This window comes from Melitaea cinxia, chromosome 13, assembly GCF_905220565.1.
Source record: "Melitaea cinxia chromosome 13, ilMelCinx1.1, whole genome shotgun sequence".
NCBI classification, from domain to species: Eukaryota; Metazoa; Arthropoda; class Insecta; order Lepidoptera; family Nymphalidae; genus Melitaea; species Melitaea cinxia.
Window position 1 is genome coordinate 14,784,853 of NC_059406.1, and position 23,353 is coordinate 14,808,205.

The 23,353-nt window shown below is 39.3% G+C and overlaps 1 protein-coding gene across 1 annotated transcript; it reads right to left on the reverse strand.

Moving 5' to 3' along the window:
- Positions 1 to 1,147: 1,147 nt before the first annotated feature.
- On the reverse strand, positions 1,148 to 18,103 carry LOC123658821 (A-kinase anchor protein 17A). The gene is made up of 8 exons (XM_045594120.1): positions 17,140 to 18,103; positions 10,542 to 10,749; positions 8,685 to 8,838; positions 5,676 to 5,828; positions 4,731 to 4,808; positions 3,729 to 3,858; positions 2,584 to 2,805; positions 1,148 to 1,376 (listed from the first exon to the last, which is right to left on the reverse strand). Exons 1-8 carry the CDS (start codon positions 18,054 to 18,056, stop codon positions 1,208 to 1,210), a joined length of 2,031 nt encoding a protein of 676 aa, XP_045450076.1. The 5' UTR covers positions 18,057 to 18,103; the 3' UTR covers positions 1,148 to 1,207.
- Positions 18,104 to 23,353: the final 5,250 nt, after the last annotated feature.

Consider the following 23,353-nt stretch of genomic DNA (forward strand, 5'->3'; position numbering starts at 1 on the left):
CTTAGACATTATGAGGATAAGCTTGAGTACTTTCAACTCCAGTCACTTTCGGGTCGGAGACGACTTCTCGATCTTACATTCTTGCACAAATTAATGAATGGCGCCATTGACTGTCCCAATTTACTGGCTCAATTAAATATTCGTGCCCAAACTAGAACTATAAGACCGTCAGCTTTTACACCTTTCGTGGAAAAACGTACACGCTCACGTCAGGGCCGATATTCTCCGATTAATAGGTTAATGTTGAGTTACAACTCCGTTTATAAATCAATTCAGCGGAATGGTTTTCGTGCATCAACTCTTAATGATCAACAAACAAACACAAAAGCGGATATCGATATTTTTTCAGACAATCTTTTTAAATTTAAGTACAATTTGTTAAATTTTTATAATTTTAATGATTCTTGATTATGATATTTGTATTGTGGTTCCTTTATGCTATATGATTAAGTATGATGATGATTTTTATTGTTATTATCTATTATGTGTGTGAATGAATGTTGATTTAATTAATAGTAATATTGTGATTAATAATTAATGTCCTTGGAATTCCTTATAAATTTTTCAATATTTTGTGATAAATTTTAATGTTAAATTTAATTGTTTTATATTTTTTATGATTTTTATAGTCGATTTTTTTTCCTGTGATTGAATTTAATATGAATTTGTTACATATAACTTTATTTGTATATTGTGCGTCTGTTTTCTTTTTGCGAATTGTGTGTAACACCTATAATTAAGGCAAAACTTATACTTAATATTGTAAAAATTTATTCTTTTTTGTTCTTGTTAGTGTATGTCTTGTTGGTGTTAATGTTAAATAAATAAATAAATAAATTATGTCACTATGTCGGCAAACAAGCGTACGGCTCACCTGATGGTAAGCGATTACCGTAGCTTATAGACGCCTGCAACACCAGAAGCATCGCAAGCGCGTTGCCGACCCAATCCCCAATCCCCCCAGGAGCTCTGGTCACCTTACTCACCAACAGGAACACAATACTGCTTGAAAACAGTATTATTTTGCTTTGATCTTCTTAAGGTCGAAGTACTTACCCCCATCGGGCTGCTCCATAGTTTGAGCAGGAAATTCCTGCTGTGCCCTACCTCAGTTAAGGGCCTCAGGGCGTAAGAATAAAACACCACAAGACTTATATAATTTATTATTTCTTAATATATTTAATTTCAGGACTATTCGACCATTTCTTCACTCCCTGGGGAGAGACCAACTTTTCGACCGCCTCAAGGCCATAACTTCACGAGACACTTCGTGTTTGGGAGTGGGAGTCCGGTGCTTTGATTTCGACCGAGATTTTGAACGTCTGCTCCTCGACCTAGAACTTCGCCGTGACCATGATTTTGAACGGCTGTGAGACCTGGAAACATTAATTAAAACGATGTAGTACTTGTGTGTAAAACGTATTTTTATATAGAAATTAGTTTTAGTTTGTGTGAAGTATGCTATCTTACGAACTTTTTACTTTCAGCCCATATTCACAAACTCAAAGTAAAAAAAAAATGGATAGATGGTGTAATCGAAGTCGGGTTTTTTTTTCGTTTACTAGCAAACACAACTATATTGTTAATTTTGGGCGTTGTGTTGTGTGTGACGTTTTCTTGTGGCACTTAGCCGTTCGTGATTACGATGTAATAGACAATGAATAATAAATATTAAAAACAAATTTATTTATTTTTTATTTAATTCTCTATTGACTGTTTATTATGAGGTACCTTTTTTCGTTTTTTTTTTTTTTTTTTTGATGTTACAAAATATGATTTCATTATTTATTTATATTACCCAAAGTAAATAAAACGGCTACTTAGTATTAATTTATTTATTTAGAAAGGCAACCGTTTATATCATTTATTATTCTATATTCCTTCCAAGAACATTTTAATTTGTTCTTTTAACAATTTCGTGCAAATCTCAAGCAATAAAAAATCGTATGTATCAGCTCTGTAACACGACTGTAGTTTACTCCTCCAGATCTAAATAGGCACAACAAAAAGCTTACTAGTTTAAGAAAAAGATTGATACCATATCAAATAGTACATAAACGAATCAAATAATGCCATCTATCTAAGATGGCGTTATTAGCAAACGTCGTTACATCAATCGCAACCCTATTAGTTCCGATAGATGGCGTTACTAGAAACGCAACGAGATCATTCGTTCAGTAGATTTTACTCATCATATTTTAAAGTCCAAAAAATAAAATACTATATAACGCATCATTTTGCACACCGTACATTGAATACGACGTCATCGGCCCGTCTCAAATTAATTCGTACGGGTAGGGCGACCTTAGTGTTCGAGGGAGCCTTTCTCAGGAGTTACGAATCGCGTCGAGCTTGAAAGGCAACCGCTAGCGGTATCGCGGAAGTGCAACTGTGTCCCTGTGATTCCGCCCAAGCGTGTCGAAGGAACACCCCAGAGGTTTTAGTCCGTGCGACTCGGACATACCCTCCAGCTCCCCCGGGCTGTAGGCATCCGTTAGGGATTTCCTCTGGGAAAAAAAAAAAAGAAAAAAAAAAAAAGGCTGGTCCTCAGTCGTATATATAAAAAAGGAAAAAACCACTAACCTCGACCTCCTCGTCCTCGACCTCGACCTCGAGCGCGACCTCCCCCTAGACCTCGAGCGCGACCGCCGCCGACTGCGCGAGCGCCTGCTCCGGGAGCGCGACCTCCGCGAGCGGGAGCGGGAGCGGGAGCGAGAGCGGGAGCGGGGGCGGGAGCGGGAGCGGGAGCGGGAGCGGGAGTCGTGCTCGTGGCGGTGCTCCGCTTGCGTCAGCTTCTTGAAGTATCTGGGGAGAGGCGCGGGGGCTTTCAATTCGAAGAAGACAATTGGAGGGTTTTTTTGAAGATTGTCGTGCCAATTGACATTCTTTGAATCCAATATGTGCTGTGTGGCTACGGCACTAAAGAATTTAGCCACCCCTCTCTTCCCGTGGGTGTCGTAAGAGGCGACTTAGGGATAACAAGGTTCCACAACCACCTTGGAACTTAAGAAGCCGACCGATGGCGGGATAACCATCCAACTGCTGGCTTTGAAATACACAGGCCGAAGACGGGCAGCAGCGTCTTTGGTGCGACAAAGCCAGTAAGTACTGCGGTCACCAACCCGCCTGCCCAGCGTGGTGACTATGGGCAAAGCACATGAGTTCACGTTATTTTTGGCGTAAACTTGTGGAGGCCTATGTCCAGCAGTGGACTGTATAGGCTGTAATGAATGAATGAATGAATGAATGAATGAATGAATGAAATGAATCCAATATGAGACTTCTTTCGAAGATTTAATATTTTATGTACTTTTGCTTAAGTTTTGTGTTAAGATACCTCCACTTGAATAAAGTGGGACATATCTATCGAAACCCGAACAAATACAAAAAAAAATCAAAATAAAAAATTACTTCATTCAAGTAGGCTTCAAAAGCATTTTTAATGGTCATTTTACATATTAATGTTAAACATTTATACTCTCAATTCTTAGAATCAAATTTCAGGCTTTTTGTAACTTTCGATGTAATTCTGACCTGAGATTTGTATCAACATACCTCCACAACCGTAAAAACCCAGACAAAACAACTTTTGAAGCATCATTTTACAAATCAACATTGTTTTAAAAAATAATAATCAAGTCAATGTGAAAAGTGACAAATACACAGACCATAGCCTAGTAAGCCTAGCTTTTACTCTAAAAAAAATTTTTTTTAATAATGATACATACTGATAATACTGATGAGTAGCATCTGGTCCATCGAAGTACGGCAGTCTCCCTCGTCCACGCCCACGCCCCCGACCCCTTCCTCTTGCCCTCATCTCCGGGAAGTACGCGCCCCGCACCGCGTAATATGACGCTAACAAACGTGACACACAACATTACTGACTGGTAACATTCGACATGGCAACATTAACATTGGCGCCGCGTTGGCGCAACGGTCACAGCCATGGATTGTACCTGTTGTGTTGGCGGTTGCGGGTTCGATCTCCGCACATGACAAACATTTGTATTGGCCATACAGGTGTTTGCCATGGTCTGGATGTTTGTGCAATCTCCCCACCGTGCCTCGGAGAGCACGTTAAGCCGTCGGTTCCGGTTGTTATCATGTACACCTGATAGCGATCGTTACTCATAGTAGGGAATATATCCGCTACCCCTAACCCGCCTTGGAGCAGCATGGTGGATTAAGCTCTGACCCTTCTCCTACATGGGAAAAGATGCCTATGCCTAGTAGTGGGATATTACAGGCTGAAGCGTAAAATTCAACATAAGCAAAGTTCCTTTAGGTCTCGTACAAAGGTCTAGAGAGAAATATCCGTTTTCTGAATATAGGAACTGAACACAAAAGTGACAAATGAAAAGTCTGGATTACTTCCAAAAGTCTACATTTTATATTATATTTGCAAAAGAGGCATACACGTGGCTGGCTGTGTCGTTCAACTAAGTTAGTGTATCATATTGTAATGTTTATTACTTAAAATGGCGATTACGTTCATTCATACTTATGTCCAGTGTCCTTAATTGACATTAGTCGGAGCTGGAATAAAATTATCGACCGATTTCAGAACGGTACTCCCATCGTGGTCTATCCTGAATAATCATAGTGATTATCCTGGCTCAAGGGACCAAATAAACTCTTGGTCCTTCGAGCCAGAGAAGTCCATTCTTAATATAATAGAAGAGTTAGTTTATTGCTACATATGATATAAACAAAATTAATACTCATACTTTGCGGGTAGGCGTACTGAGGCGCGACGGCGGGAAATGGATAGCCGAAGGTATAGGGAGCCGGATAACCGTACATTCCTGTAATATGAAAATATAATGATTTAAAAACAATATTCAAGATTTTTTAATCTACTATTATCTCTATAGTAATGTTAATTTCTATAACATGAAGTAGAGATTTTTTTCTTTGTTTATAATGAAAACACATGAAGGGCCAGAGGGAAAAACGTGATGTCACATTTCTCGAAAAAAATGCATTTCTGATCGACAGCTCTTGATGTGACTATCATGTGGCATAGTAGTGTAGGATAAAACTGTATAGTCACATAAGAAAACTGGTTTGAAAATAGTGGCAAAGATGACCCTTTCTCTCCATTCACAATTGGTAGCATTTAATTATTTTATTTGTTTTTATGTTATTTTGTGCTTTTAATCGTGCGATCGGCTGTTAGGCCATGAGAAGATATTTTGTGCTTTTAATCGTGCAATCGGCTGGTAGGCCATGAGAAGATGCGGCGTCGGGCCATCTTGTGTAGGGTGCAAATCCCATCGATGTTCAGCCCTTTAGTGTGTTACAACTAATCAATTGGGTCGACGGGTGTCTTCATCGTCAAACATCGTATCATCAGCTGACCCACAAGTTGATTTGGGTGATAGCGTGTTTATATAATAATCAAATAATCAGTTTTAGAAATAATCAAATAATATACCACATAATAACGATGATTTACTGTGGTTTAATTTATAAAAGATTTTTGTTGTGTGGTTCTTATATATGCAACACACACTACAAACTCAACTCCTTTCTTACTTACCATGTAGTTTTAATAGTTGTTATTTCCCCCTTTAAATCCAACTTGGTTTAAAAACCTGATATTATTTATACACTAGTTAATATTATGATAATTTTTGTACATTTGCAAAATTTAAGAGCATTTTACATACCTGCGGCAGTCTTGTTGTAAATAATCTCCCTCTCTGGAGTCGTGAGTTTCTCAGTTTTAACGCGCTTATGTCGCTCGTCATCCGATATTGAACTGATTGACGAGTCCCTTTTGGGTTTCTTTGTTTCTAACGCTGATCTGATTATTATACGACCTGTAATTATAACAATATTTATATTATTTTAACATCCCAATTATAAATATTGGCACAATAAATCCGGTGTTGCTTATAATTAGGGGAGCAATTTCTCTTAAAACAACTATAGAGTGTTATAATATAGAGTGTTTATGACTAGCTGGGCCTTGCGGTTGCACCCGCGTTGATTTGTGGAAGAAAAATAGCCTGAAGCTGAACGAAAAAATTACCGACCGTCACATGTTGACATTGTTCCAAAATTATAGCTGTCATTGTCATATATATAATTTTAATAATTAATTAATTCACAAAAACAAAAGCAATAATAATTTCTTTACTTGTGGATGCTGGTAGAGTTAACGATTATGTATAAAATGATATATAATATATGTGGAGTAATTGTGGTTTTTTTTCTAAAAAGAGAGGCAAACATCTTAATCTTAGCGTATTCATATATATGATTGTATGCTCTGGTATAGCAGATCCTAGATCCTTTAACTGAGGTAGGGTAGGTATAGCAAGATATATCCTGCTCAACATCTGGAGCAGCCCGACTGGGGAAGTACCTCGGCCTTACAGAAGATCACACCTAACTAATACTGCTTTCAAGCAGTGTTGTGTTCCTGTGTTAATAAGGTGAAAAGAGCTCCTGAGTGACTGGGCTTAGGGTCGGCAACGCGCTTGTGATACTTCTGATGTTGCAGCCGTCTATAGGCTGAAGTAATTGCTTACCATTATATGAACCATACTCTAATTGCCGACCTAGTTGTATAAAAAAAAAGTTTTATATGCTATTTTAGTAATAAGGCCGTCTTATGTATCGTTATTTTGTTAATATGTACTTTTCTTGGTATAGAATAGACAGTACGAATAAATAAATAAATTATATACAGGGTGGTCCAATGGGTGACGTCCAAAATTTTTTTTTTGCATTGCTGACATCTGGAGATATTCGAAAATACCCCATGTATGTTCTGCGATTTTTCGTAGTTTAGGAGATATGATTTTTTTTCATATTTTTAAAAATTTTCGACCTAACTATTAAAAAAAAAATTTTTCGTTATGAATTAAGCCATTTTCTTTATTTTTATTTTTTGTGTCTTAGTCCTTATGATTTGTACTCTCATAGATAAAATACCTAGCTTCCTACTATTAATAAAAGTTATTAAAAATTCAGATCGAAAATAAATAATTTGGGTTTGAGCGAGTCGGAGTTCAATTTTGAACTTTTAATTAAAAAAAAACGAAAAAGTTTCATGACTTTTTAGTAATTTCAAAAACTTACTGAGACCTTCAGCTTTGATTATAATAAAAAAAAAAGTGGTACTTAATAGGCCTATTTTAGCCGTAAACTGCCTTTAAATGTACAGGGCCGTAAAATGTCCGAAATTAATCAATTACTTTAAAAGCACCTATTGTTCATTTCTAAGGTAAATTTTCTAAGGTAAAGTAAGTTTCTAAGGTAAAACCAACCTGGTTGTGTTTGATATAATTACCATTCAGTGATACTATCCAAGGCGAGTGGCTTTCTGCCGAACAATGTTGGAAAGAACTGAGTGGGATCCTAATTTTTTCAAAAAAATTCTATGGACAGACGAATCGCGATTCGAAAGGACTGGAGTCTTTAATATCCATAATTACCATAGTTGGGCCATTGAAAACCCACACATGACAAGATCAACAAACTTCCAAGTACGATTTAGTCTAAATTTGTGGTTGGGAATTGTAAACGGGACACTTATAGGACCTTTCGAATTGCCAAGTAAATTAAATGGAGCCCAATATTTAGAGTTCTTACAAAACAATTTAGACGATTTGTTGGAGGATGTAGACTTGCAAACTAGAAGGAGAATAATTTTTCAGAATGATGGGGCTCCTTGCCACTATACAAGAACAGTACGAGACCACCTGAATCAACGATTCCCCAGAAGGTGGATTGGGCGTGGCGGGCCGATTCCGTGGCCTGCACGCTCACCAGACCTTAACCCCATTGATTTTTTTCTCTGGGGATATTATAAAGAGGTGGTTTACGGACGCGAAATAAACACGGAAGCAGAGCTGCGCGAAAAACTAAGGCAGGCCGCAACAAAAATTAGACAAAATAATGGTAGTTTTAGTAGACTACAACAAAAATTTTTAAGACGTTGTAGATTGTGTATTGAAGCTTAAGGAAAACATTTTGAAAATTTGCTTTAAATAAAAATCAGTCATAACTGTTTTAATTGTTTTATTTATTATGAATGGTAATTATATCAAACACAACCAACCTAATTTACCTTAGAAATAAACAATAGGTGCTTTTAAAATAATTGATTAATTTCGGACATTTTACGGCCCTGTACATTTAAAGGCAGTTTACGGCTAAAATAGGCCTATTAAGTACCACTTTTTTTGTATTATAATCAAAGCTGAAGGTCTCAGGAAATTTTTGAAATTACTAAAAAGTCATGAAACTTTTTCGTTTTTTTTAATTAAAAGTTCAAAATTGAACTCCGACTCGCTCAAACCCAAATTATTTATTTTCGATCTGAATTTTTAATAACTTTTATTAATAGTAGGAAGCTAGGTATTTTATCTATGAGAGTACAAATCATAAGGACTAAGACACAAAAAATAAAAATAAAGAAAATGGCTTAATTCATAACGAAAAAATTTTTTTTTAATAGTTAGGTCGAAAATTTTTAAAAATATGAAAAAAAAACATATCTCCTAAACTACGAAAAATCGCAGAACATACATGGGGTATTTTCGAATACCTCCAGATGTCGGCAATCCAAAAAAAATTTTTGGACGTCACCCATTGGACCACCCTGTATATAAACAAATGTGAAACTAATAACAAGTTTGTATAGTTTAATATTTAAAAGTAATTACCATCCATTGCATGCTTTAGCCTCTCCCTCTGTTCTTCAAGATCTTTCTCCTGTTGTCTTTTAAAATTGTCAACTATTCTCTGCCTAGCCAGACGTTCGCTAGCATTATAGTAGCGTTGTGGCCTCTTGCTGTTCTGTTGGAGATCTGGACGCAGCTGTAAACCAGCATTACTTCATTTCAATAATATTAATAAATACTCTTTTACTAGCCCGTTCGCGCAGTTTGTAGTGGCCATAGTGTATAGTGGTTGCAGGTTCGATTCCCACCTGAGTCTGGGTGTGATATTTGTATTTATTTATATTATTTCTATTTATAATTAAGAACAAAAAATATTTTGTTATTTTTTTTTTTGGGTGGTACCTATAACACTAACATTAAGTTGCTTACTGTAGGAACTGATGATTGTCTGTACACCATGAAAAAATGTAACAAAAACAAAAGATGTACAAACGCAGTCTTAACCCTAAGAGCAATTTCTTCCAGACAACCGCAGGGTATAGGACAGGGAGTAAAAAATGGGAAGTGTACAAAGAGTTGATAAAGAATTAAATTATAACACAAAGAATAAGCCGCTGTTAGTAGATAAGGTGTGGTGATTTCAAAGCAATTTTCGCTACCTAAACATACAAACGAAATTCAATAGCTAACTTCACTTCAAACATAAAGCATTTCATATATACTTTTTTAATAACAAGTTAATCACAAGCCAAAAAAATATGGTCTTAATAACCTTCAGTTTTGAAACCGGTATGAATAAAGATTTTTGCATATAAATTTCAAAGACAATTTATAAGGTTTAGCACATTAATTAAAAAAATATGTATGACACAGGCATGAACTTCCCTATCTTAAGATCTGACAACTGTGTTGGTATCCTAATATTTGAAAGCTGAAAAGTTTGTTTATTTGAATGCGCTAATCTCAGACACTGGCTTTAACTGAAAATTCTTTTTATATATGACAGCTTATTAACCGAGGAAGGGTATAAGGTATTTAATAACATGGTCCCATATCACACTCCTTACGTTAGTCCTCTGCCCAAAGGTAGCCTGGATCACTGTATTAGCGATAAGGCAGCCTGTTGCAACTGTTACAACTTGTATTTTCATATATAATTCGTCTTATTTTTAAAATGTTGTATTGGTGAATGAAAGTGTGAATGAATGAATGAATGAATGAATGAATGAATGAATGAATGAATGAATGAATGAATGAATGAATGAATGAATGAATAAATAAATAAATAGTATAATTTTGGCTCAAATTAAAACAATTATAATCGCAAAGCACAGCTAGTGTTAAATATATTGTATTGAAATAGATTTATTAACACATTTATTTACATTTTACAAATTCTTCCTACTGTACATCCTTCTACCCTGATTCATTCACTATTTAATCCATTCTTGTGTGGAATGTTTTACCTGTTGAACCAAGAGGAGCAACCTTCATCTCATCAAAGCTCTTTTTTCATTTAAGAAAATTGTTAAACATCTTTCCTTATAACTGTTATAATTAATATTAAATTATTTACATATGTATTGCAAGTTTATATATTCTATATATTATATATACAATTCTCGTGTCACAATGTTAGTTAGCATACTCCTCTGAAACAGCTGGAGCGATTTATATGAAATTTTGTGTGCATTATGTATTGGTAGGCAAAACGTTTCCTGGGTCAGCTAGTATCAATATAATTATATTCTATATATTGTTATATATTTCTACTTAAATTATCTGGAAGAGATTACTGCATTAGCAATAAGGCCGCACTTGTACATATCCTTTTTCTTGATATGTTGTACATTGTTTTTGATTTACAATAAAGAGTATAAATAAAATAAAATACATTACCTCAATTCTTTTAAACAATTCCTCTATCAGTCTAACAGCTTGTAGTTTTTTCTGAGCCTTCAATAACTTCCTCTGTTCCTCTACGACCTTCTTATTGAGATCTACATCCTCTCTTGCCATTAATTTAGCCAGCTGCTTCTTTTTCCTTCTTTCTTCCCTCTCTCGCATCTTTGTGAGTTTCTCTTTTTCACGGTGCTCAATTTTTTGTCTACAACATAGAAATCGAATAAATCAAATTTTGTCTGTGAATAATGGCACAGCCTACTGATCATAGGCTTTGAAAAACTTGCATTAACTACAATAATGAGCAAACTTTAGTGATAGTGTTAATATCTCTCTTTACTATAAAGAAGAATATGATGCTAATTTTCATGTTGGCAGACAATTTATTATTATAAAAGTAACAATCTCAACTAGGTATTTATATATACTAAGTAGGACAAATAATTGTAAGCAGGACAAAATTGTTTACAATCTCTGCTGCAAGTCACAGTACTAACGTAAATTAAAATAAATTTTTTAGATTTTTATGACCTTATAAAATAGAACTATCAGTCTACAATAGATCTTTTCACAATACTACATCAGAATCACATTTTATGTTGTTGGGGTGTGGGCAGGGTGCGAGTGGGCTTAAGTGTGCGGCGTTAAGTCGGCTCGCCTCTGTCAAGTCTGCCACACGCGTCCACGTCGCCCTCAGCTCGCCGACGCACGGGCTTGGGGGCGAACCCATTCCTTAGGACGTCATGTCTTCTGGGATGGGTCGCACACCCTGGTAATACAGTGGTCGTAACGGGCGCCGCAAACTACCACCTTCCCCGGACTGCTGTAGCTAAGTATGACAGGCCATCCGCCGGGTATAGTAGGTGACCCGGCGGATCACAATTGCAAATGCCTACCTGCGTGTGTCCTGCGCAGTTGATCGCCGTACGCAGGGATGAAGGAGTCCTGGGGGGCTGAGTCGAACGGGGTCTGGGTTTTGTTACCACGGGAGACAACACGCCCTCTTTGGTCCGGATTTCAGGCTAAACGGTAGCCCCGTAGCTAGCCACTGCGGGGAAACGGACATGCGTAACTGCACGGATGAGCCGGGTGCTTTACGCTGGCGAGATGGGGAAGGGTCCTCTGGGAGGACACGGGGACCGGCCATGCTGACGGGGCAAGGGTGTTCGGAACCACTGGGGGCCGTGGGATCGCGGTCACCAGCCGGGCATCTGCAGCTCCCGATGTCGCGCTTGGAACCCAACCTTTCACATCTATACCCACTGCGTAGCCCCGGTGTCGAAACGGCATCCCCAACGTTGCGGGCTCCATGGAGGGTAGGGAGCGCAGTGGATGAATTTATATCTTACACACTATGGATAAAAACAGATCCAAACCCACACAGGGACCTGAAGGGAAACCGGATGGTACCTCACTGGTGGCGAGAACCGCAAACGCGGGTCCGTCTACCAAACACCCACTACAACTTCAACAGACACAACAGGGGAGCGGTACCACGAAGTTGGGGCCGCCCTCCTCCACAAGCGGAGGCAAGGCAGCGAAGTCGACCTTGACCTCAGCAAACACACACAAACACGGGGGTGGTGCTGCCAAGGTGGCGCCACCACACACAAAACGCAAGTCCGTGGGTGGCCGAGGGGAAACTGGGAAACCGGAGGAACCTAGGCCGTCCACGTCGACGGCGTCCTCAACAGAGGGTGCCATCCTTGTTGCCGACAGGGCACCGGGGCAACCCGGAACCCGGACGGCGGAAGAGGTGGCTGCCCTCCAACGCTTTGACGAGGCGTGGACTCTTGTCGACCGACGACAGGCCAAGGGGAAACCCAGCAAGTCGGCGGGACGCGTGGGTGGTACAGGGTCCTCCCAACCAGGGAGCGAACCTAAGCCTAAGCGCAAGAGCAAGAGGCAGCGCCAACGTCAAAGAAGGGCCCAAGCCAAAGAACCCAAACCCATGGGGTCCGTCAAGTTTGCGAAGGGGGCGGCAGGTGGCCAGGGCAACCAGGCAACCGGTCGCGCCCAACGCGGCGAGGCGCTGGCGAAGGTCAAAGCGGGGGATGGAAGTACGTCCCAGGCACCGGCCAAAAGGGCTCGCCTCGACGACTCTCAGTCGCCGAGGGGGGACCCCAAAAAGCCGAAGCTAGCGGACGGAACCCATGTCCCCTATGCTGCGGCTGTGCAGTCGGACCTACTGGTTGCGGTAACAACTGCGACCGGTGAGCCCTTGACTGCACAAGCCGCACAAGAGATACAGGTCCTTCTACAGGAGCGCCTTCTCAAGGACTCCATAGAAGCGACCGATGACGAGCCGGTGTACCCTGTCTTTCAGGGTAAACCGACCTACGCAAACGGGGCTCTGAAACTGTGGTGTGGTGACCAGGATACCGTGGGATACCTCACGCGCATAGTCTCGGAGCTCACCTTGCCCACGGGTGCTAGACTGACGGTCAAGCGACAGCGCGACCTCGTCAAGTTGGTCCGCTGCGGCGTTCTGCTTCCGGGTGAACAACCGGACATCTGGAAGGTGGGACGCGCGCTGCGGTTCCAGAACAAGTGGGCAAGGGTAGACAGCTGGGTCCTCCACAAGGTCGATAGACAGGACGGTAACACGTTCCTGATCTTTAGCGCTCCTGAGGATGTGGTGCAGACCCTGGTTGAACGCGAACGCCGACTCTGCTATTTGCTGGGGTCGGTGTACGTAAAATTCCAGGGTCCAAAGGGCAAATTCGCCGAGCACCTGCCAACGGGGCGTGAAGACCAAATGGAGGGCACAGATGACAGCGTAGGGCAGGCGAAGGAAGAAGGGTCAGGAGCAATCCCGGCCATTCCTGAGCCGCCCCCTACGAGGCAGTCGAGCCCCAAACTCCAGACCGAAGAATCGGTGGTCGTGGTAGAGCCGCTTCGGGAGTCGGAGGAAGGGGCTTGCTTAACTGGCCTGGACAACCTGGCCATAGGGGGGACAGGGATGGAGGAGGCGGGGGAGAGGCTATCTGAAGATGGCTCACCCGACTCACTCGTCCTGTAAGGTCCTCCAAGCTAACCTCCACCATAGCATGACAGCGACGGCTCAGATGCGGAAATGGTTGGAGGTTAACACAACAGCCATTGCGCTGATCCAAGAGCCGTGGGTCAGAAATGGCATGGTATGCGGACTCCGGAATGCTGGAGGTAAGCTCATTGCACATACGGGCCCGGAAAACACCAGGGCCTGTATTTACATCACTAAGGATATACAGGCGCAAATTTTGACGAGCTTTTGTTCTAGAGATCTCTGCGCCATTAAGCTGCACAGAACGCAAGACCACAGCCTGCCGGAGATGGTGATCGCGTCGGCCTACATGCCAGAGGCTGACGCGCCACCGCCGCACGACATGGCACGGCTGACAACATACTGCGAAGAGTCCGGACTGCAACTGATTGTAGGCACTGACTCCAATGCACATCACATCCTCTGGGGAATGAAAACAACAAACGAAAGAGGTAAGCTCTTAGTTGAATATCTGATGACGACTAATCTACAGATCATGAACGTGGGCTCCGAACCCACATTCGTGAACAGACGTAGTAGGACAATCATCGACCTAACACTAGCCACAGAAGCGGCCTCTGGAACCATCTCCAACTGGCACGTATCCGATGAGGCATCGTGCTCAGATCACAGATGGATACGCTTCGACGTGCAGGTAAACACAGTCCCAGCAGTCCCTAGGCGTAACCCACGCAAAACCAACCGCGTGCATTACGTCGAGAGACTGGAGCAGCTGCTCAGCGAGCAGACATGCCCAGACAGACTCGAGGGAACAGGACAGATAGAAAAACAGGTAGATATGTTAACTAACAATATTATAGACTCCTACCAAACTGCATGTCCCTTATCAATCCCACCGGAGAACATAGTGAACTGGTGGGGGCCTGAACTGGAAAGACTCAGGAAAAAGGTAAGGCGACTCCTAAACAGAGCAATGAATACATGCGCCGATCTGGACTGGGACAAGTACAAGAAGGCCAAGTCCAGATACAAGAAACGTTTAAGGTATAGAAGTACCGACTCGTGGCGCAAATTCTGCAGCAGCGTGGAAACCTGCGAACAGGCCAACAGGGTAAGGAAGGTTCTCGTTAACCAATCTAGCCAGTTGAGGGGCTCCCTGAGAAAGCCAGACAACACCTTCACGAGCACGCTGGAAGAAGCTGAGACCATTCTGGTGCAAACGCATTTTCCAGGCTGCCGCATTATGCGGTCGGTCGATTGGCTCGAAGAGGATGTGACCCCAACAGAGGAGCAATGGGAGTATGCACTCAAGGTAGTAAGTCCACCAAAAGTTAGATGGGCTATCAACAGCTTTGACTGAGATAGTGACAGCTTGATCTGAGAGAAAACGCCCTGGCTACAGTACGCCTACACTCACACCAACATGCGTACAGCCAAGGTAAATCAACAGAGTCAGCTCTACATGCAGTGGTCAGCAAAATAGAAGAGGCCATTGAAAACAAGGCAATGTGTCTCGGCACCTTCATCGACATAGAAGGTGCGTTTGACATGACCAACTTCACCAGCATCTCGTCGGCCCTGGTTAAGCACGGTGTACACCCGGTAATGGTTGACTGGATAGGTAACATGCTCAGTAAAAGAGTCATCAGACTTACATCATCTGGGACACAACATGCACTGGTGGTTAAAGGATGTCCACAGGGAGGGGTGCTCTCCCCACTACTGTGGAACGTGGTGGTGAATGACCTTATAACCAGACTGAACCAGCACAACTACTTCACGATCGGGTATGCTGACGATATTGCCATTATAATTAGCGGCAGAGTCAGCAGTACCGTGTGTAATGTTACACAACAGGCGCTACAGATTGTGGAGAGATGGTGCATAGACAACGAACTTACCGTCAATCCCAGAAAGACGGAACAGGTAATGTTCACTAACAAACGACTACTGGGGAACTACAATCCCCCTAGACTGTTCGGAACGGAGCTGCAGTTCAGCTCGGAGGTGAAGTATCTAGGAATCATTCTAGATAGCAAACTGAACTGGAGCAGCCATCTCAACAGCAAGATTGACAAGGCCACAATAGCCTTCTGGCAGTGCCGCAGAATGATAGGTAAAAGATGGGGTTTATCCCCGAAAATCACTCTGTGGCTGTACCAGTCCGTCATCAGGCCAATTATCAGCTATGGCGCAGTGGTTTGGTGGCCGAGAACCAAACTAATCACCGGCGAAGCAAAGCTACAACGACTTCAAAGGCTAGCTTGCATGGCGACTACGGGCTGCATGAGGACCACCCCGACTGCGGCCCTGGAAGCCCTACTGAACTTGCCGCCGCTGCATCTGTTTATCCAACAGGAGGCGGGAGCGGCCGCGGTAAGACTCAGGAAGCTAAACCTATGGAGAAACGTAAAAGTAACACATACAGGTATACTTGGAGAACTGGCGAACAGGGAACCGCTCATCGAAGCGGTCACCGACAGAATACCCAAACAGTACGTATTCGACAAAAAATACAGAATACAATTACATGAAGACCCAGGGGAAGGCATCAACCCCAAGGAGCTGAGAATCTTCACAGACGGGTCGAAAACATCAACAGGTACAGGTTCTGGGGTTTACTCAGAAGACCTGAATATCAACATGTCATCGCCATTGGGAATCCACAACACCGTCTTTCAGGCGGAATGTATGGGAATCATAATGGCTGCAACAGCGATCACGGCTAGAGAGGTACAGGGTTTTCCAATCCGTATTCTTTCCGATAGCAGATCGGTCCTGCAAGCCCTACAGAGCGACACCATGACATCGGGGCTAATATACGAGTGCCATCGAGCTCTGACGAAGGTAAGTGAAACAAACACCATTATCCTCCAATGGATAAAGGGCCACAGTGGATCGCGAGGCAACGACGCGGCTGACCGACTGGCGAGGAATGGATCGGAGATGAAGGTCTACGGACCCGAACCCATTCTACCTCTGCCTTTCGGATGGCTGCGCAGCCAGCTGCGACACAACACCAAGGTAATGCACCAAGAATATTGGATAAACCTAACCACCTGCAGGCAGACCAAGGAAGCTCTTCCGACGATCAACCCAGGATTGTCCCGCAAACTTCGCGGCTATGGGAGAGCCCAGCTCCGACTACTGGTCGGGGCTGTTACCGGACATGCCTTGCTCAACAAACACTTACACAACTTAGGTGTTACAGACAGCCCCCTATGCAGAGCGTGCATGGAGGCAGAAGAAACGGCCACACACATCCTGCTGGAATGCGGTAGTGTGGCGAACTACAGGACGATACACCTCGGGACACCGAGGTCGCTCCGGGAAGTCGTCGGCAACGCAAGGGGTCTGCTAGGCTTCCTCAAGGAGCTAGGCTGGCATGAATGAAGCCCCCAGCCTACCACGCAAAATAGGCGCACTAAGTCATCGAGTTGCGGAGAATAGCCCATTGAAAATCAAATCAAATCACATTTTATGTTTCATGACAATAAATCAAACATCTCCAGATATAGCACAATAGTTAATAAAAGATCAATTATTATTAGATAAGTTATTGCGTGAACTCCTTGCATAGAAAACTTTTGTAGTTAAATTTGTAATTACCTTTCTCTCGCCTCTCGTCTTGCTATTTTCTCTTTTTCCTGTTTTTCCTCCTCCTCCTTAGCTCTCTGCCTCGCTGACAGTCTCTCACGAACAATGGCCCTTCTTTTAACTGCAGCATCTGTCATATGCTTTGTCCTATCAAAGTCCACTTGTATACTGCACCACTCAGCTAACTCCTCATTCTTCCTTAACAGTTTCCTACCTTTCAATGAATCCATACATCTAACAAAACCAGCATATTCAGTAAACTGCACATATCCTTCAAAGTATAAAGCGGCATCATGGACAGGCATCGTTATGCCTCTCATTTGAGCCTTCATTTGCAAACGAAAAGGATCCGCCACTGGGACATCCACCTGCCGCACTGCTCCATACCTTTCGAACACTTTCTTGAATATGCTTTCAGAAGGTGGTGCGTCGTTATCCTCATCCCGGTCGTGAACAAACCATCTGACTGGTAAATTCTTTATATGTATCGTATCGGGCCTCTCGCCTGGTTTCATCTCATCCATGTCAGTCGCATCACGGAAAAACGAGTCCCAAGTATGACGGCTCGGAAAATCTGATTTTGCTTCGGAAACCTTTACTTTTAATGGATCTGGGTAGTCCGTTAACTGTATTATTCTGTCTTCGAGACGTGCCAGAACGCGATCTAGCTTCTGACGATTCTCGAGCTCCGCATCGAACCTAATCACTTCAGAACTGTGCTTTGACACTTTCAACACCGAGAAGTTATCAGGTTGGATCATTTTCCTCAATTTCTCCATCAATTCCCAATTCGATAACGATTTCCCGTGTACCTTGTGCGCGGGGAGCTGGACAGAAATGTTTAGCTTTGCAAACGATTTTAAATACAAACGCTGTGGCAAGTAGAGCACCACAGCATCTGATGTGTCTCTACATACTTGTATACTCATCTTGACTAACTTATTCTATTAACAATTAATACTACAATATTAAATAAACCTAACTTAACTAATAATTATGACCTAATTTTAAAAATGAATAAAATTTTAAAAATATGAAAAACAAAAATGGTAATGTTATTTTTGTGTTTAACATTTATATAAAATAAAACAGAAAAGTTTAATGAAATGACCAAAAAATAATCCTATATCAGCTTCCATCGTTTGCGCCACTTTAACAATAATTCAATCTTTTTTTTAATATTTAAGAAAAACTTAATTAAATCACTGTTGTTGTTTTAAAATTTATCCCCAATAGGGAAAGGCAAAGGACTATAATCCATACAGCCTAGTCTGAATTTGTAAGTTTCGTTCTGATATATCAAAAGGCCGGAGCCAAGTCTGAAGTAACTTTATTGTTCTTCTGATTCGATGACTGGTAGAGTAAGGCCGAAACCAAGTCTGAAATTTCATATTTTCGTCTACTCTTCTTTGTCTATAAGTGATAGGCGAGGTCGAAACCAAGTCTGTAATAGGCCGAAGCCTGTTAATTAAATCACTGTTTCGAGCCCGAAATTCTAACAAAATGTTAGTCACAGATTATAAATGACAGAATCATTGATGTGACAGAATATAACTTGCCATAATGCCATTTGAATAAAATTTGTAACCTTAATTTTTAACCTTAATTAAAAGCTTAAATTTTGAATGATGGTTTAAAGAAATGTGGTTGATTGTGTACTGTAAATTACATTAAATGTTAATACTACAACTTTTTTTTATATTACCACAAATTTTGAGTAAGAGACAATTATTACTTTTTTTCTTTTATGAACCCGTAGCGAATTTTCACTAGCTGATTTGATGGACATTGTACCTTCCGTAATTTATTATTCTACTCTTTGGTATAGTTCGCGTCATGTAAAAACTCAAAAAGAACGCTGAAAGAAACTTGAGAGAGTGCGTTTGCGCATGGGTATACTCACGCACAAAAGTATTACTGTTTTATTTTTTAATTAGGCTTTCACTCGCTGCTTCGTATAATGGTTATTGGTACATTAAAAACACTAGAAATACCAGTGCGAATAATTCGGACTAAATAAATATAATAATTATCATCGTGACCATGGTTGCTGTAAAGTATCCGAAACGTCGGGAATCAAAAGATAATAATAAACCGCGATAAAATCCGAAAAAAGTTGTTTCATTAAATAATTATCACTTTAAAAAATTACAATTTTATTTCAAACAAAGGCATTAACAAATTTTATAGTTATTGAAATGTCGTATTCAAAAATATTAATTATCTGTACTCTCGATATTCGTATCTTAATAGTTTTTATGTGTTTAAAATGATTTTTTTTTTTTTGTGAAATTAATAGTAAATGGAGTTTTACAAGTGTCCGTATGCTAATGTGTTGTGAAAGTGAGTGATAAATGCGGAAAAAACGTGAATTACGATTGACAGTGGTTTGTTTACCAAATAAGACTGTTCCAAAAAATGGACAGTACGAACAAGTTTTTTCAAGAGTTGGCAACACTGTATATCGCCTTTGCGCATTTTGACAACCAGCGTTCTTTTCGACGTTGCAAAAGCTACCGATTTATCGGTAGATCTACCGATTTTGGCTCTTGTCTACTGATATACCGATTTAGCAGTGCTATCTACAGAATTTTTGAATTTTCAACTAATGTAAAATAATTTTCTAAAAAAAAAAGGTAAAATAATATTCTTAACACGGTAACACTAAAAGAAAACGGTAACACAAAATCAATGCACGGAGACTTCCCGAAATCCTTCCCACCACGTCGAATATGATCGTTCAAATCCGCGGTGTGTTAAAACAAATTGTGCTAACACGTCATATAATAGAGTTCTGCTCGCATATATCAAAGGGCATGTTAAAATTACATGCTCAGATAATTAAGGAAAACCTGTTATTAGGTTACTATAAGATTGTAGAGTGAGTGTGTGAGTGAGAGGAGTGATATGTTTAGTAAATAAGGCTGTTGGTTTTGTTAACAAAATAAATAAATAAAATAAATAAATTACTTCTTTTTGTCTCCTGTATGGACTACTTCTATAATTAATGTTTCTTATTGTTAGTGATAAAACGTATTGCTTTTGAGTACTTTCTTTTTCTGTAATGTAAATTAATTATAATTATAAATGGAACAAAAATTTGCACGCCGTTTAAGGTAGATTATATGAGACATTGCAACTAATAACACCTCATGTATTAACTATATTCATGCAAATAAAGAATTTGATTTAATTTAACGGAACAAATTTAAATAAATGAACGCGTTATTGACTTAAAATACTTTTGTTTTACTCCGAGTAAGAATCTACCGATTTCTACCGATTTTTCGGAGTCAAATATACCGATTTTTTATTTTACACTTTTGCAACAATGGTTCTTTTTAGTTTTTTACATGACGCGAATTATATATTATAAATAATTTTTCTCACTTCTCTATGTAAAACTATTTCGTAATTTAAAACTTTTGTGCGCGATAGTATTTTGAGTCGACGTTGAACTGTCCAACCAATAGCACACCGGCAAGCATGCGACACGTAATAAACACTCCCGTCCCCTACCCCATACCACCAAATAGACCGATAAATCGCTTCTGCGCAGCTTCAAGGTCAGCGTTCATTTTACATGACGCGAACTATACCTTCATTCATTTGTTCGGAAACGAGTCACAATACTCGAAAAAGATAATAAAACATTTGGTTAAAGTTTCTCTAAAGCATGACAATTTTTTTCGTGACCATTCAATTACAAAGGATTTTTACTTAAAACCGACTGGCTTGCTAGGGGCTATTATTTGTTAATTACTACAAAAAAGTAAAAGAGAAAGAGAGTCGACAAATATGTTCAAAATTTATGAATTTGCGTGCTGCGAATTAGTCTTACTTCCGCCTTCTTTGAAAACGTTACGGCATATTAACTTTCCAATTTTTTAAGTTAACGACTATGGACATAATTTAGGGAACGTTATATGTAGGTTATCTTCTTTATAATTATTCATAATTATTTTCATCTGAAGAAAACTACGTAGCTTTGCTCCCCCCCCCCCTCCATTTACCTAGCTCAACGTACCATAAAAGCGACAAAGCCACTTAGTTTATTGGTTTTGTATATTTATTAGGTATTGGTATTACAATTTTTCAATAGGGACCTCGACTTTACAGAAGATCACAGCTAAATAATACTGCTTTCAAACAGTTTTGTGTTCCTGTGGGTAAGGTGACTAGAGCTCCTGGGGGGAAATTGGGGATAGGGTCTGCACCGTGCTTGTAATGCTTCTGGTGTTGCAGACGTATGGCTTACCATCAGGTGAGCCGTAGCTAAGCGTTATCCGACTAGTAGTAAAAAAATACGGAACAGAGTATTTAACACATTTTCATTCAATCAGTTATCGTTACTTGTTAAAAATTATGCTTCTTTATAGAGATAGTTATGCTTTTAAATATTACTGGTTTAATATGCATGTTAATTTTAGATTCGTTTTTCGTTCAATTTACGTTGACAGTAACGCAGTTGTTATTTCGCTTTCTATGTCTTCTATGTGACAATCAGTTCTACTTGACAAATTGAATCTACAAACGAAATAAAAGACAATATTTTAATAAAGAATCCTTTTATTCTGTAATACAGAGTCAAAGACTCTACAAATGATGTTGCAATCCAAGTAGCTATTGCGTTTTAATGTGTTAAAATATCAAATACTGTTACCTACTTAAGTCTAACATAAATAATTTAGCATAAAATTTACAAAGCTCTGCAGTAGCTTAAGACAATTTACTCCAAGTAACACTTCTTAACAAGAAGCAATATTTAATTCTAGACTAACTTACATCAAAATAAATAAAAATTGTGAAGTTATCGTACCTATCTCAGACAATGCCTGAAATTACCGACAAGTCGAAACTTCATTATGTTTTGTTTATTTTTACTAATTTAATCTTTCAATTTCGTTACACATAATAGTTATTGATAGTTTTTCAATTACGTGCAATGTTTATTTTTATAAATTTTCTATTAAAAATAAAAAGTAACAGGCAGTAAAAACAAAATTCAATTTATTAATAACGTGAAATATATAAATTCTTTGTTAAAAAAAAAAAAAAAATAATAATCTTGTAATATAAAAATGTTAACCAAAAACCAAGCACCAGATACTCTCATCATTTACAAGCATAATGAAGTTCGGACATTGCCCATACTTGTTAACAAGCAAATAGGAACAAGTTCTAAATTCGCCTAAATCATTAGCTTATAATAATATAACTAACTATAGAACACTTCGTCACTGGGGAGCGATCAGGATATTAGAGTCATTTGAATTATCAAAATTTGTAGCAAACAATAATTACATTATTATAATGTAATTTAATTAATAATGCACGTTTAATCATTTTCGTATAAATATTTTTTAGAAAAATTGTTTGCTCTGTAATATTCCTGATCCGATATAAATATATTAACTAAGATCTTTTACCACACAGTTTGATGTACTATTGCAAGTAGTGACGTCATTAATGTTTACTTACCAGAGCAGTTAATAACACTTTTTAAAACTAATCAAAATTGTCAAATTACTAATATTTATATATTATTTTTTTAACTTACCACATGAATTTTTCTTTATTGTGTAGCTCTTTAAGTATACAAAAATGTAGTGCAGTAAGGAGAAAAAAAAATCTGTAATATAACAATTTTGATTATGTTGCAAAAAGTGTTTTTTAGCTACTGTGGTAGGTTTAGTGTTAACGAAATTATTATGAACACTACTGAAATACTTGCAAGCATACATTACAATAACTCATACAACAACAAAGTTTTTTAATTAGAGTACAAAATTAGACATAACAATTTAAATTTTTTTTTGGTTGTATGTACATTTCCACAATGAGCCACAGTATAATTTTATGCCTGCGAATTTCACTGTGTGATATTTTAACCTTTAAAAAAATTGTGATGACTTTTAAAGCGTATAATACAATATTTTACCATTAAATTTGATAGCCGTAAACACTTATGTCTTTTAATGACAACACTGAGATTTTTATACATCACTCTATATGTACTACCTAAATTACTTCAAAACAAAGTAAATATTTACACAATATAAAACATAATTATTTTTTATAACAGAAACCCAACTAAAAATCTTTACTCTCGCAACATCAATAACTTTCGATCTATGAAATAAATTTATAACAAAAATTCTCAGTCTTCTATTAAATAGTCATTGTATAGAATGTAGATCATTATATAATTAGATCTCCAATTTAC